At 40.0% G+C, this 15,277-nt stretch overlaps 1 protein-coding gene across 1 annotated transcript; it reads left to right on the forward strand.

Annotated features, from left to right (window-relative positions):
* Positions 1 to 3,845: 3,845 nt before the first annotated feature.
* Positions 3,846 to 15,068, forward strand: SUCNR1 (succinate receptor 1). The gene is made up of 2 exons (XM_056808671.1): positions 3,846 to 4,692; positions 13,022 to 15,068. Exons 1-2 carry the CDS (start codon positions 4,690 to 4,692, stop codon positions 13,973 to 13,975), a joined length of 957 nt encoding a protein of 318 aa, XP_056664649.1. The 5' UTR covers positions 3,846 to 4,689; the 3' UTR covers positions 13,976 to 15,068.
* Positions 15,069 to 15,277: the final 209 nt, after the last annotated feature.

Below are 15,277 nucleotides of genomic sequence, written 5' to 3' on the forward strand. Positions count from 1 at the left end.
CTATTCACTTCGATATGCATCAGTTCATGCAGGTCTTCCAAGGTTTTCCTGAATCATCCTCTTTGTCATTCCTTGTAGCAGTCCACCCCTAGCTATGGGCAAGGGAAACTGTTGGTATGTACAGATTGCCTTAGAAGAGAGCATGCTCAGTCTTGAGCATGCTCAGTATTGCACGTGGCTGGGAAAGCCTTTGACCCTTGACCCCAGTTTCCCCCAGGTTAGGCGGGAACACAGGTTTCTTTGTGCTTACCTGGTTAAGAGAAATCACACCTATACCTTGTCATTAACCAATGATGATCATCCCTATGTACTGTGTATATTTGTATATCAAAGATTATATATAGCCCAGCAAGCTCCGCCTCTCTCTCTCTCTCTCTCTCTCTCTCTCTCTCTCTCTCTCTCTCTCTCTCTCTCTCTCTCTCTCTCTCTCTCTCTCTCTCTCTCTCTCTCTCTCTCTCTCTCTTTCAGGCTAGCTGATGGCTGTCCTGGCAGGAGCCTGGCCTCTGGCCAAACTCCATCTTTAAATCTTCTCTATCTCTCTTTCATCTCTCCGACCTGTGTGGTATTAAATGTGGATCTCTGGAATGGTAAAAGCCTTCGGAAGAGTCCTTTGATCAGAGCTTAGCTGTGGCTCATGGAAAATTAATAAAGACTCATTCCTGCCACCTCATATCTCTAATTTGACTCCGTCATCCCCCTCATGGTATCTAAAACTTCTATCCTATCTCTATCTTCCTACCTTAAAGCTTCTCTCCCCTCTGAAGAAGCTTTATTCCTTATAGTACAATAGTACTCCATTAAAATCATGTACTTCAATTTGTCCGACCATTCCCCAATTTATGGACATCCCTCAGTTTCTGATTTTTTGCCACCACAAAAAGGACTACTGGAAATATTTTTCTACAAATAAGTCCATTCCTTACTTTTTTTTATCTTTATGATACAGTCCTCGTAGTTTTATTGTTGGGTCAAAGGGTAGAGATAGTTTTATGGTCCTTTGGGCATAAATCCAAACTGCTCTCCAGAATGGTTAGATCAGTTCACAACTCAACTAACAATGTATTAGTGTCCTAATTTCACCCCATCCTCTCAAACATCTTTTGTTTTCCTTTACTGTCATATCAGCCAACTTGATAGTTGATGTGGTACCTCAGTTGTTTTAATTTGCATTTCTCTAATCTATAGTGACTTAGACCATTTTTAATATGTACACAAATAGCCTTGATTTCTTCATCTGAAAACTCTTTTTCATATCCTTTGATTGTTTATTAGTGGGAGAATGATTTGTATTCTTATAAATTAACTTAGTTCTTTCTATATTTGAGAAACGAAGCCTTTATCAGAGAAACATGGTATAATTTTTCCCACCTTTCTGCTTCCTTTCTAATCTTTGTTCCATTTAGTTTGATTGTACAATCCCTTTATAAAATTCAATATAATCAACATCATCCATTTTACATCTCATAATGTTCTCTGTCTCTTGTTTGGTTATAATTCTTTCCTTATCCATAGATCCAACAGGTAGACTATTCTAGGCTCCTCTAATATAATTATGGTATCACCTTTTATGTCTAAATCATGTGCCCATTTTGACATTACATGTAGTTTGGTATATTGGTCAATACCTATTTCCTGCCATGCTGTTTTCCAATTTTCCCAACATTTTTTTGTCATATAGGCAGTTATTTTCTCAAAAAACTGGAATAAAGCCAACAGTTCTTAGCCTAGGATGTGTGAAAGATAGATACATGGAAGAATAGATGAATGGATGGATGGATAGATATAGATAGGTGTAGATGCATATCTTTCCATACATATATGTTGATAATTTTATTTCAATAATTGCTTTCCTTTGCAATCCTATGAATTTTATTTCAAACATTTAAAAGTGTGATTTTGAGAAGGGGTCCATAGATTTCCCCAAAGGGTCTATCTACAGGGTCCTGGACACACACAAAAAAGATGAAGAATCAGTGGTGTACATTAATGGTAGTTTAATTCCATGTGCAATTCAACATACTTTTAAAAATGCCTTCAGTTCATGACAGTTAATTTATTTTAGATATCATTCCTGCCCCCTCCTTCATCTGAGGTTTTACAGGCATTTTTTTTTTTTGCATATCTTTAAGTTTGAATGCCAGAGAACTGCAAAGGAAGAGGCTGGTGGTTTAACTTGTTAACTTGTTATCCCAGGACACAGAAAGGACATGAAGAGAGAACTCTTCATTCGCTCCATTTGCTGACAAGCCAGCTTTAGGAAAACCCATATGTAAATTAGTGACAAAGATATTTGTTCCAGAGATACCACCTGGAAGAGTTTAGTAAACTAAAAAGGAGGTTTAGAAGTGTTAACTTGGGGGTGGGGCAGCTGGGTAGCTCAGTGGATGGAGAGCCAGGAGGTCCTGGGTCCAAATGTGGTCTCAGACAGTTCCTAGCTGTGTGACCCTGGGCAAGTCACTTAACCCCCATTGACTAGCCCTTACCACTCTTCTGCTTTGGAACCAATACTCAGGACTGATTCCAAGATGGTAGGTGAGGGGGTTAAAAAAAAAAAGGAATGTTAACTTGGAAATAAATTCAGAACTTCCAAGTACTTAGAAAACCCACTCTTTAATCAGGAAACAGGAATAGGCTTATCATTTGGTCATTACACAGAGTTAAAACCTAAATACCATATAAAACCAAAGGCCTTGAGACTCTGGAAACCACATCCCTGGGAGAAAGCCCTGTGCTAAGTACCAGCTCCTTCCTGGGAGAGAACACCATGCCAGATGCTTTCACCAAAGAGATTCAGACTCTGAGAGTCTCTTTATACCTTTTGGGAAGCCTATAAAGACTAACCACAAATAGGTGTGCACATTCAGCAGCTATGGCATTAGGAAACAGTCAGCTGTAACAAGTTAAAGGCAAAGGTCCAACTAAGACCCTGGGCTTCACGAGAGAAAAGCTTTCGTCCAATAGAGAAGCCTTAGAGACAAAAGGTGCATAACATTCAAACAAAATAGGTGTTCTTAGTACTGGGGTTTCTCAAAAGTAAGGGTAAACTGAGTCATCCAAAAACCCATGTCGACAGAAGTCTAACCTTGGAGTCATAAACATCTGATTTCATGTTTTCCTTTTGGTTCCCTCCAACAACTTTCTACCTGCTAAATAGAGAATAAGAGGAAAAACACAGAATTTGGAATTCTAGCCCTAGATTCAAATTCTGCCTCTGTTATTTACTATGGGACCTTAGACAAGTGAATTAACCTCTTTAGTTTGTATTAGAGGGTTGCTTTGGGTATAATGGAGAAAGAGAAGATGATCCCAGAAAGTAGGGGGGTGAGATGGATTCCCCCTTCAGTCTTCTTCAGATATATCTCTCCACTAGTCCTTCCTTTGCTCCCGTCTAATAACTGATTGAGGAGTAAACCTTTTCCCTTGAGGAAAGGGAGAAATCAGGTCTCTCCCCCTTCAATATGACAAGGAAGTCAACTTAGGATAAGCAAGATGTCTGCAGGTGGGATTTTATAGGAAAGAGGGTTAGGGAAGTCCCTGTCTGTCTAAAAATCTTTCTCCCTCCCCCCAGAGTTGAGAGACCCAGACTTGTCAGCCTGGTCTCTAAGAGGCTCAAAGTTTGGTGACCCCTGCTCAGCACAGCAGAGCCAAGGTGCAGACCCAGGGTGTCACAGGAGCTGTGTGAGATCTTCCCATGCAGTTCTTATTTGTCTCAGTTTCTGTCACAATTCTTGGTGTTTGGGGGTGGGGTGGGGATGGTGGTTAGGATCAATGAGGGATTTGGTCATGGCTCAGGAGAGAAATCTCTGATCAGCTTGTCACCCTTGGCTTTCTCAAGAAAGAAAGAGATCAACTGTCTCCGCCCTGGAATCTCTCATCCCTCCAGATTCCAAGCCTCCTCCACCATCCCCCGCTGCGGATAGAAACCTCGGCATGTCTTCCAGGCTCTGCTCCTCAAAGCCTCTGGATCATTCCTCTATCACAAGTTTTTCTAGTCTGAAAAGGGCAAGTGGGGTGGCATGGAGAGGACGTTGCATTAGATAGCATCTAATGTGCCTGTCCAGCGCTAAATGTGATCCTCTGATTTGGCAAGGACACTGGCGCTCCAGTCTGGAATACCTGGGATCAAATACAGCCACAGCCACCCACTAACTGTATGATCTCTGGCAAGTCCCTTAATCTGAGTTTTCTTCACTCTAAACTGAGGACTAATAATAACACACTTACTCCTGAGGGTTGTTGCGAGGGTAAAGTGCGGTCCTATCTGTGGCCCGGTTTGCAAACCTTAAAGCCAAGCAGAAATGCAAGTTATTACGATCCTGTGAGGAGGAGGGTCTAGAAGGTCTCTCCCGAGGCTAAAGTGATGATTCTACAAAATAGGAACGAGCTCGGAATCATGCGGAGTTCCTGAGTAAAATCAAGGAACACTTGGCTATGGGTTTCTTTGTGCATTCTAAGTCTTCAGCTTGTTCTGCCTTCTGGATGAAAGAGTTAATGGGTCTGTGGCTCCTTCTCACAGGAAGTGCACCCAGGGCTCTATGGCGAGTCAGATACACGAACTCCTCCATGTGTTTTGAATGATTACATGATATGCAAATGAGTTGAAATAAGGCGATCCAGCTGCTGCGGGAGAGCCAGCCAGAAGCCTCAGTCATCGCTGGGCTCCAGAGGAGTGTCTGCCCATCCAGGAGAATGGTAAGCACCGGTGCTTCTTCCCCAGGGGAATCCTGTTTGCTCCAGTCAGATTGGGCCACCATCTAGTGACTACCTGGAAAAGGGGGAGGGGTGATGTTTGGGATAATGCTTAAACCAGGGCCAGCTGTGCCAAATTCACTCTTCAAAGGGGGAGGGAGGTAATTCTGAGTAACAGTTAACTGGCAAATTGTTTTCTGTGTTAAGGATTAATGCTAGAAGCACTGATCTCTCTGAAAATTCAGTCCTTGAGAGCAAAATTGTCAAAGACCTGGTCAGTTTCTGGTTGGTCTTGCTGTCCTCTGACCCTGCGTCAAGTACTTGAAATTCACTAAAAGCAGTAAGATGAGCTACTGAAAAGCTAGGGATATTTAGCAGGACATCATGGAGGACAAACAGTACTATGTGTGCTAGGAAAAGGGGTCATTATTCTGACTGGCTAGCAATATATGCTGAGGAAGGATTTTTAAGACTACCATACAGGTCATCACTTGCATGGAATATGAATGTTATTTTTATGTCATATTCCTTTTGTAGTACAATGTCAAGGGGGAAGAAGCCAAAAGATATTTTGAAAAGAAACAAAAACATTCAAGATCTTTTATCACTCTGGTTTCCAGAAAATGTGACCTGGGATGCCATGTGCATTATGTACAAGAAGACAGAAGATTTTTTGTAAATACAAGTATCTAATAAATAACATGTCATAACCTATATATCCTATGTTTAATGTAAATATCTTAATCATATAATTAGCATATAATATAATGAATTATTAGTTAATATCTTTGGTGTAGGATGTAATTGGCACAACAAATGTACCCAAATGGTCAGAAGCTTAACAGTTTCCTCCAGCATTCAAAGTCTTAATTATTGAAAACCTCAGTAAAAAAGTATAGTTACTTTTAGCAGAATTTATCCATCTTGGATTGATTGCTTTAGAAAAATCTGCTTCAGGGTTCTTGTGAGGCTCTTAAGGAGATACTATTGGAAGAGTGTTTTGCAATCTTCAAAATGCTACATAAATAGGAGGTACTATATTATTGTTATCATTGTTGTTGTGATTATTGTAAAATATTTTAATGCACTTAGAAATTCATACATCAATCCTTCCAGTTTTACAAGTAAAATCTCAAATGTCTTTGGAATGGCTGCAGATGCATATTGCAAAACGAAAAACATCAACTCATAGGAAAAAACAAGGAGGAAATGACAACATAACCATGATACTGAGTGTTGCTCACAGGCCCAGAGGAGTAAACTGGATGGATTCAGGCTTTCTTTTTTAATGTGTGCAGAATTCATATTTTTAAATGGTTAATCTGTTTATGTGAGCATGATCTCACATGGAACTTTGGAGCATCAGGGATGGGTTTAGAAATAGTTTGATGGACTCAGGATATTATTTTCTTTGCATTCTCCCCTCCACCCCCAACCATCAGAAGAGCCTAAGATGGGAGATTCTTAAAATTAACCTGTAACCAATTTGTCATTGTTTCTTTTCATTTTTAAAAGCATCTAAAGGTAGAAATATACATGTCAGCTCTTTATGGGAAGATGCTTTATTCTATTAGGAGCTGTGGTATACTCTATAGAGAGAGGGGGGATCTTTGGAACCTGTAAAATATTTGCAAAAAAGATACTCCTAATGATCCTTATTATCATCCAACCATCTATTGGTTACTAAATGCTGAGGGTCCTGGGAAGCTTAAGTTATTCCACAAGTGTTATCTTACCCTGCAGAGGCTTTAAGACTCCCTGTCTAGATCTTCCTTTTATTAGAATAAAAATAAAAGAAGCAATATTAGGATACATTGATGAGCAAAGTAACAGAAGTGAGAAGACTGACCCAACTGGCTATTTGGGACCTCTTCTAGCTTTGGTCTTTTCCCATTTTGCTTTCAATCTCTAGCCTGAGAAGTACAGGGACAAGCTCTCTAGTCTTTGGACATTCACTCACTCATCTTTATCTTCCTGGCTTTGACTGAGGACTCACTGGTCAGCTGGCTTCTATTGACATTTCCTGTTATTATTATTCCTCCCAGGAAAACTCTGTCTGTCTCACACATTCAGGCAAAGTGTTTGGAGAACAGGCTGGGGACAGAACAGTAGGTATGCTGGCAAGAGGTTTAGAGGGAGATGAGACCCGAGTATGTACTGAAGGGTGGGGAGACAGGAGGCACTCATGTGGACACAATATCAGGCATAAAATCGACCCCTTCATTTGGGTACATGGACTAAATTTTGTCTAGAGCCAATCCATCAAAACATACATCACATTTCCATTTCTTTTTTTTTTAACCCTCACCTCCCATCTTAGAATTAATACTGTATACTGTTTCCAAGGGAGAAGAGTGGTAAGGGCTAGGCAATGGGGATGAAGTGACTTGTCCAGGGTCACTCAGCTGGGATGTGTATAAGGTCAGATTTGAACCCTATCTCTAGATCTGGCTCCCCATCCACTAAGCCTTTTGGCTTACATTTTCATTTCTTAAAAAGACTCATTAAAAACAATCTTATATTGCTAACTTTTGTTTTTCCTCCATGTCCAAATGTCTGTCTGCCCCGACTCCTACTTAGCAAACCATCCTTTGTAACAAAGAATTTTCTTTAAAAAGAAGGGGAAAAAGCAATTAACTAGCTAGCAACAGATCCATTCAGTCCCCTGGTATGTGCAGCTTGGCATACCAGGAGTCTTTCACCTCTCCAAATAAGGGAGGAAAGCCCATTTTCCAATCTCTTCTCCAAAGGCAAAGCTTAATCACTATCATTACACACATCCAATCTCTTGATTGTTGTTCCTTTCATTTATTTTGTCATAATTAGGGGGATGTTTTGACACCTATTTTGCTCTGTTAACTCTTACAAGTCTTCTCTTGCTTTTTTGAATTCCTTAAAATACTAATTTCTTAAGATCTAGTAATATTCTATTTTATTTGTGCATTATAGTTTACTTTGCCATTCTCCACTCCATTAGCATCTACCTTCTTTCTATTTTACTACCACAAAAAACCTACTCTGAACATTTTCATGTGTATAGGACCATTCTTTCTATCTTTGAGCCCCTGGGGGTAGATATATAGGGTATCCCATCAGTCTCAGTGCAGCTTTAAACCTTAATAGCTTATAAAGTGCACTAACACATTTGGGTCACACCGAGTGTACACACACACACACACAATCTGTAGGCCAAAGGGTATGGACATTACAGTCATTTTTAAAAAAGGCATAATTCCAAATTGCTCTCCAGAATGGTTCCCCTTACTAAAAAGATACTGCCCAATGTTTCAGTATCAAAACCTATTTTATTAGTGAGAATGACCTGAAAGAAGTACTAACATCTGCTTTGACATTGCTCCGTAAGGAACATGAGAACTTTCCATCTCACTTGGAGCCCAAACCTGCCACCCCTCCAACTGAGAACATGAATTCTCTGAGACAACGGTTGTCTTATGTTTCTATTCCTTTCTCCAGTGCTTTGCACATATTAAGTGTTAATAAATCCTTCATTCATTCATTCATTCATTCATTGAAAATGGTAGGATCCGTTTTTAGGTCTACCAACAGTGTATTAGCACATCTTTCTTTCCGCAGTTTATCCAATATGCTTATCTTTGTCAGTTTACTGGATGTCAGGTATAATCTCAGAGGTCTTCTGATTTTCACTTTTCTTCTTACTAATGATTCCATCCAATCTTTCCTATAGTTATTAATTTTTGGCAATTCTTTTGAAGTTTGTCTTTCTCCTTTGACCATTTACATTCTGGGAAATTAATAAAACTTTTAAAAATCACATTTATTTTTCCACAATAACATGTAAAACTATTTTATGTTTTTATTTTTAAACCCTTACCTTTCATTTTAGAATCAATACTGGGTATTGGTTCTAAGGTAGAACAGTGGTAAGGGCTAGGCAATGGGGGTTAAGTGAATTGTCCAGGTTCATACATCTAGGAAGTGTCTGAGATCAAATTTGAACCCAGGACCTCCTGTCTCTGGACATGACTCTCTATCCACTGATCCACTCAGCTGTCTCCAATTTTTAAGGGTTTTTTTTTAAGTTGAGTTCCATAATCTCTCCCTCCTTCCCCACCTTTCTTTCTCCCCCTCCTCTCTCTCAAGATGGTAGGCAATCTATTCATTAGACTTCTTAATGACCTGAATGAATTGGATGACAAGATTAACATGTAGAATTTCCATGGCATTTTAAGGTCTGCAAAACATGATTTCGTTTGCTCTCTACAACAATCCTCTGAGGAAGGTCCAACAGGTAATATTCTTCCCATTCTACAAATGAGGAAATGAGTTTGGAAAGGTTTGACAGTCTCTATCTGACAAGAGAGCTACTGAAGATGGATTGTGAGACCTTTAAACCCAGGTCTTTACTGAGTCCAAGCTTAGAGCTCTTGTCTTTTTACCAGGCTACCCTCCAACTTTCCATCATTCCTGGTGCTTGGTTGGTTCTAAACCATTAACTCTGCTGCCGCTATCATTTTTCAAAATGTCAGGTTCACTAAAATCTACTCCCCAAAGCAAACCCACAATGAAACAGGTTCAAACATTTTAAACCAGTCTCCCACTTTATATTTGTCTCAAAGTGTTTTAAATCTATTTCATGATATTTACTCCAAATTTTCATATTGTTTTAATGCTATTATTTAAATCAATATGGTTTCACAGATTATGAATTATATTCACATGAAAATGGCCCATTTGAATTCACTAGAATTGTTCCACACCATTATTTACACTAATTATGGAACAAAAAGTAAGTAAAATATTGGACTGGTCCATCCAGAGAAGGCAATGTGGTGTAGTGGAAGGACACTAAATTTGGAACTAGGAGCCCAGGATTCAAGTTCTTTTCCCACTATTAATTAGCTGTGTGACTTGGGGCAAAGTCACTTTGCCCGCTCTGAACCTCAGTTTTCTCATCTGCAAAAGGGGAATAATAACAGCATTGAGCATCAAAGATAATGCATGTGAGCAGTTTCCAATTCTAAGACTATAAATATGAGTTTTTACTACTGCAAATGTTTTCAGCCATTGTACCCAAGATGGCACTGATGAACAAGAGAACAAAAGGAGATGTATCTCTGGTTTGAATTCTTGCATTTGCCTCTGCCTCTGGGGGTGTCTAACTAATCTGGAACATTGAGGAGGAAAATGCAGGGGAAACATTTGAGTTTTTAAAAGGCTTGCTTCTTGCTATTTTTTTCTCTATCATTGCATGTAATTGACATAAGCTAATTGCTGGGGTGGGGGGGGGATCCTCTTTCTTTCTGGAGCAGGAAGAAAATTTTAAATGATTTCCAGATGCTCTCATGGTAGTCTGATTCTACTAGGGAATCTCTGAACAGAGAAGCAGCGAGTGGTGCTTATAAATTAGACTTGACTGTGGTAGAGTTCCCTGGGAAATTTCCTCAAACTGTGGAAATCAGCTCTTCACAATGTGACAAATAGGCTTAAGCTGTTGTGTCAAGGTTTCAGGATTGAAAGACAACAGATGCAACCAGTTTTGCTTAATGTTTGCATATGTACATTTTCCAGAAAATAAAATGCATATCTTTATTTTTAATTTCCCAAATTTCAAGTTGAAGGAATTACCTGATCATGATGAAGCCTCAGAAGACTTCAAATAAGTTTTGAAAAGAAAATTTGGTGGTCGATCTTGCGGCTATTTGAGAATTCAAAATGAATGTTAATAGCAATAGCTAACATTATGATAACATCTTCACATTTGTCAAACTTGAACACACACACACACATATATATATATATATAGAATTATCTTATTTGATATTTGTCATCCCTATGGAGTAGATACTAATATGTGTATTTTGCAATGAGGAAACAGTCAAAGAATGGTTAAATGACTTGCTTAGAGTCACAGATCAAGGGAGTATATGAGGCAAGATTAGAATTGAGGAATTTCCCAACTCTAAGTCTAGAGCTCTATTCATAATATTACCTGACTCAACAATGTAATAAAACTCTTATTAAACACCTGTTATTAGCCACATTGGTACTCTAGATGTGGGAGATACAAAGGCAGAGGAAATCTCAAGTCATCTAGTAGCTTATAGTCTACTATTCAAAAACAACACACCCAGGGGCAGCTGGGTGGCTCAGTGGATTGAGAGCCAGGCCTAGAGATGGGAGGTCCTAGGTTCAAATCTGGCCTCAGACACTTCCTAGCTATGTGACCCTGGGCAAGTCACTTGACCCCCATTGCCTAGCCCTTTCCATTCCTTCTGCCTTGGAACCAATACACAGTATTGACTCCAAGACAGAAGGTATGGGTTTAAAAAAACATACACACAGATAAATAAATTTAAAATATTTATAATACACAATATAAAACAAAGGGTAACGAAGTGAAGCAGTGGATAGAGGAGAAGTAGAGAAAAAGACCTGAGTCCAAATCCAGTCTCAGACACTAGCTGTATGACCCTGGGCAAATCACTTCACTCTGTTTGCTTCAGTTTCCTTATCTGTAAAATGAATTGGAGAAGAAAATGGCAAACCATCCTAGTATCTCTGACAAGAAAACTCCAAATGGGGTCACAAAGAGTCAGATGTGACTGAAACAAGGTAGCTCAATGAATAAAAGAACCAGACCTGGAGATAGGAGTTCCTGAGTTCAAATCTGCCTTCAGATACTTTCAAACTCTATGACCCTGAGCAGGTCACAACTCCATTTGCCTGGCCTTTACCGGTCTTCAGTCTTGGAACCAATACTAAGTATGGGTTCTAAGACAGAAGGCAAGGGTTTATGTTTATATATGTGTGTGTGTATATATATATATATGTATATATATATATATATATATATATATATATGCCCTAATTTCTTCAGTCAGCCATATGAAACTCATCCTGCTAGATTAGGTGGTGATTGCTCATAGATTGGTGACTGGATAGATGATGATTGGGAAATTGGAAAGGACTTTCCTCAATCAAAGACCTAAAACAAATAACATTTGAGCTATTTGGACAGGTTAAGTAGAAGGCCACGTGGTTGTTTGGCACTTAAAATTCTTGTTTATGCTACTCAAAGTCATATGGAGATGTAATTCTCCCCTGTTTCCTGGAAAACTGGGACACAATGATTCAACTGTTGTAATTTGTTTTTGCTGAGGCTGTTGTTTACTTTTTAAAAATATACATTAGATCATAGATTTAGAGCTAAAAGGGACCTCAGAGCCCATCTCCTCCAAACCTCTCATTTTCTGATTAAGGAAATCCACATCTAGAGATTTTAAATGACTTTCTCATGGTCACAGAAGTAGTAAGACCTGTTATATCCCACCTTTTTGTTTTAGTTTTTAAAAAACCCTTGCCTTCCATCTTGGAATCATGTAATAGGAAAATTAGAGAGAGAAGCATAAGATGAAAAGTTGGCACATGTCAAAGAACTTTGGAGCAAGTGTTCTAGAAGCCAGGAAGAGAGAAAGAAGGGTTAACTGATAGACAACTGTCACTTGATCCTTGATCTTGGCCTTGGACTGCCAATTTGGATTGTGGTCCTACCCAAGCAGAGGGAGGAAGAGCTGCTTCTAGGAGCTTTTCCTCTCTCAAGTCTTTGGAGATCAAAGGACAACCCTCCAGTCCTTCCCTGTGGTTCCTGATGAGCCAAAGAGCAGTTTGGAGCAGATCTGATTATCCCTGCTGTCTTTGAGTGTGTGCCCACTTGCCTGGGCTTTATTTTAAGTAAAGTTGGGCTTTGGGATCCAACCCAGGGTCAAACCCTGCAGTGAGCTCTGGCCTTCTGAGCCACTGTTAGCAAACCCTTGAAACCCACTTTTGGGACTAAAAGGAGGATTTTTAGCCAGATAGACCTTAGACAGATTTTGGGGTTTAGTTAGATCAGGGAGTGTATCAACTAGCTTCAAGAAATCAAAGAGTTTTGTCTAGTGACAAAATGTAGCCAAGGTGGGAGCGAGAGAAGAAATGTAGAAGTAGGGACCCCTCTATCCCTAAGCCTCACCTCTTAATTTCTTTTTTAATTATAGAGATATTTTTAAATATCCAAATATCTCATTGGTTTCAGGGTCTTGCATATTTCTGGCTCAGTGAGTCAAAGTGGGCATGTGTCAACTTTTCATCTTACGCTTCTCTCTCTAATTTCTCTATTACAATCAATACTGTGTATTGGAGCCAAGGTAGAAGAATGTTAAGAGCTAAGCAAATGAGATTAAGTGACTTACCCAAAGTCACATAGCTAGAAAATATCTGGTCAGATTTGTATCACATGGTTTTGATTTTATTGAATTCATTGGATAAAAAATATATGATTTATTCCTATTTTTTGCTTCTTTCTCTTGCCCAGGAACAGAACATAACTTGTGGCAAATGGCTGGGAGCAGAAGCAGTCCTAGAAAAATACTTCCTTCCTACCTTCTATTCCATTGAGTTTGTTGTTGGCCTCCTTGGGAACACAGTTGTTGTTTTGGGTTATCTCTTCTGCCTGAGAAATTGGAAAAGTGGCAACATCTATCTCTTCAACCTCTCCCTTTCTGACCTCACCTTCCTATGTACCCTCCCTGTGTTGGTGGGAGGGTATGCCAATGGGAATTGGACATATGGCCCTTTCCTATGCATAAGTAACAGGTACTTGCTCCATGCCAACTTGTACACAAGCATCCTTTTCCTTACCTTCATCAGCATCGACCGTTACCTGCTCATAAAATATCCCTTCCGAGAACATTTCCTGCAAAAGAAAGAAGTTGCTATCTTGATCTCGGTGGCAATCTGGATTTGGGTGACTCTGGAGCTTCTACCAATCCTCATCTTCATTGATCCAAACATAGGAAACAATGGCACCACTTGTAATGACTATGCAAGTTCTGGAGAACCCAAATACAACCTTCTCTACAGTGTGTGTCTGACTGTTCTGGGATTCCTCATTCCTCTCTCTGTCATGTGCTTCTCTTACCTGAAAATCGCCTTTTTCCTAAAGGCGAGAAGCAGACAACTCACCACTTCTCTTCCCCTTGAGAAGCCTCTCCACTTGGTCATCATGGCGATGGTGATATTCTCCGTTCTCTTTACCCCATACCACATCATGCGCAATGTGCGGATAGCTTCCCGCCTTGAGGTCTGGATGCGGACTAGATGCACACAGGTCATCATCAACTCAATTTACATTATGACCCGACCCTTAGCCTTTCTGAACAGTGTGATCAACCCTCTTTTTTATTTCCTAATGGGAGATCACTTCAGGGATATGTTGGTCAGTCAAGCAAGGACCTTCTTTAAATGCTTTACAACCTTTAGAAGGTGACCTCACTGGTCAACTAATGACAGCCTTCAAGGACATGCAGGATTTTCCTTTCTTTAGGTGGATAAGTTTTGTTTCCCTGATAGGGAAACATGGATTGTTGGCTTGTTCTCTCTACTCCAGGGCTTCAGCTCTTCTCCCTGACACACTGATCAGTTACCCTTTTGTCTCTCTAAAATCGAGATTCATCTCTTAAATACCAACACTCTTGTGGAAATGTTAAATAGGTGTGATTCAGGGAACTCTACTGTCTTTGAAGACATGAAATTGCAGGGAATAGGGAAATCGAGAGGCACACATGGTGGATAATGCAGCACAGTATGTTCAAGGAATGGGGAAGGAAGAGAGGCATATGGGCATATGAATGCCACCAAAACAATAGAGGTGGGAAAAAAGGTGATTGACTATTCCTGTGGAGAGAAGAAGAAGTAGACCATCCATGGCCTCCATTAGTATCCTCATGAGACTCCTCCATACCCCTCTGGCACATTGGGCCATCTCTCTCTGGCAAAACTTATGGGATCATATTGGATGTGCAGTCACAGAGGGGTTCCAATCAGTATCACTGGAGGGAACAAGCAAATTGGTGAGATCACAGATGCACGGGAAAACTCTTGGTTCCACATGAAGAAATATGATTTCAGCATGTGTAGAGAGTCAAAAATGGACTTCACTATGTGCTGTTTATATTTTCCCCTCTGTTCATGATCCAAAGGACATTAGTATGGGCAACATTTTTAGTATTTTCCAGACACTTAAGATCGTAGGAAGGCAGTAATAAGTCAACAAAGCAACCTTGAGTCAGTGGTTGTGGCTTAGTCTTGTTATCACAGTTTGTAGCAAGGGTGAAGCTGGCAGATTGAGCAGGACCAAGGGCTTCTGGTTTGCCACAGACTATAGCAACTGGGTGTCCATAGGAAGTCCAGCTCTAGTATGGGAAGCCCTTTGGTGTTGGGGGACTGAACTGGCTAATCTCAGAAAAACAATGTTTTCTACTATCAGTACTGGAATTGGGTCTATGAGTGGCTAATATACTCCCAGCTCTAATCAAGTGGAGAAACATAATCCAAATGAAAATAAAACACAATATATCAAATGACCGAGTTGGCCACATTTGTTTATTAACATGGAAAGGCTGTGTCTGCAATTTAGATTTAACAGTGACCACCCTGGCCCCAACTGTCAGAAGGTCAGGTAGGTTACATTTCTCCCTCCCCCAAAGTCCCTCAGTATCCTGAATGGAATGTGTAGGGTGTCCCATATCTCTGCTATTGATTCTAGCCCCACCAGTGGTGTTCTCTGAAT

This window comes from Monodelphis domestica, chromosome 8 (genome assembly GCF_027887165.1).
Source record: "Monodelphis domestica isolate mMonDom1 chromosome 8, mMonDom1.pri, whole genome shotgun sequence".
Classification (NCBI taxonomy): Eukaryota; Metazoa; Chordata; class Mammalia; order Didelphimorphia; family Didelphidae; genus Monodelphis; species Monodelphis domestica.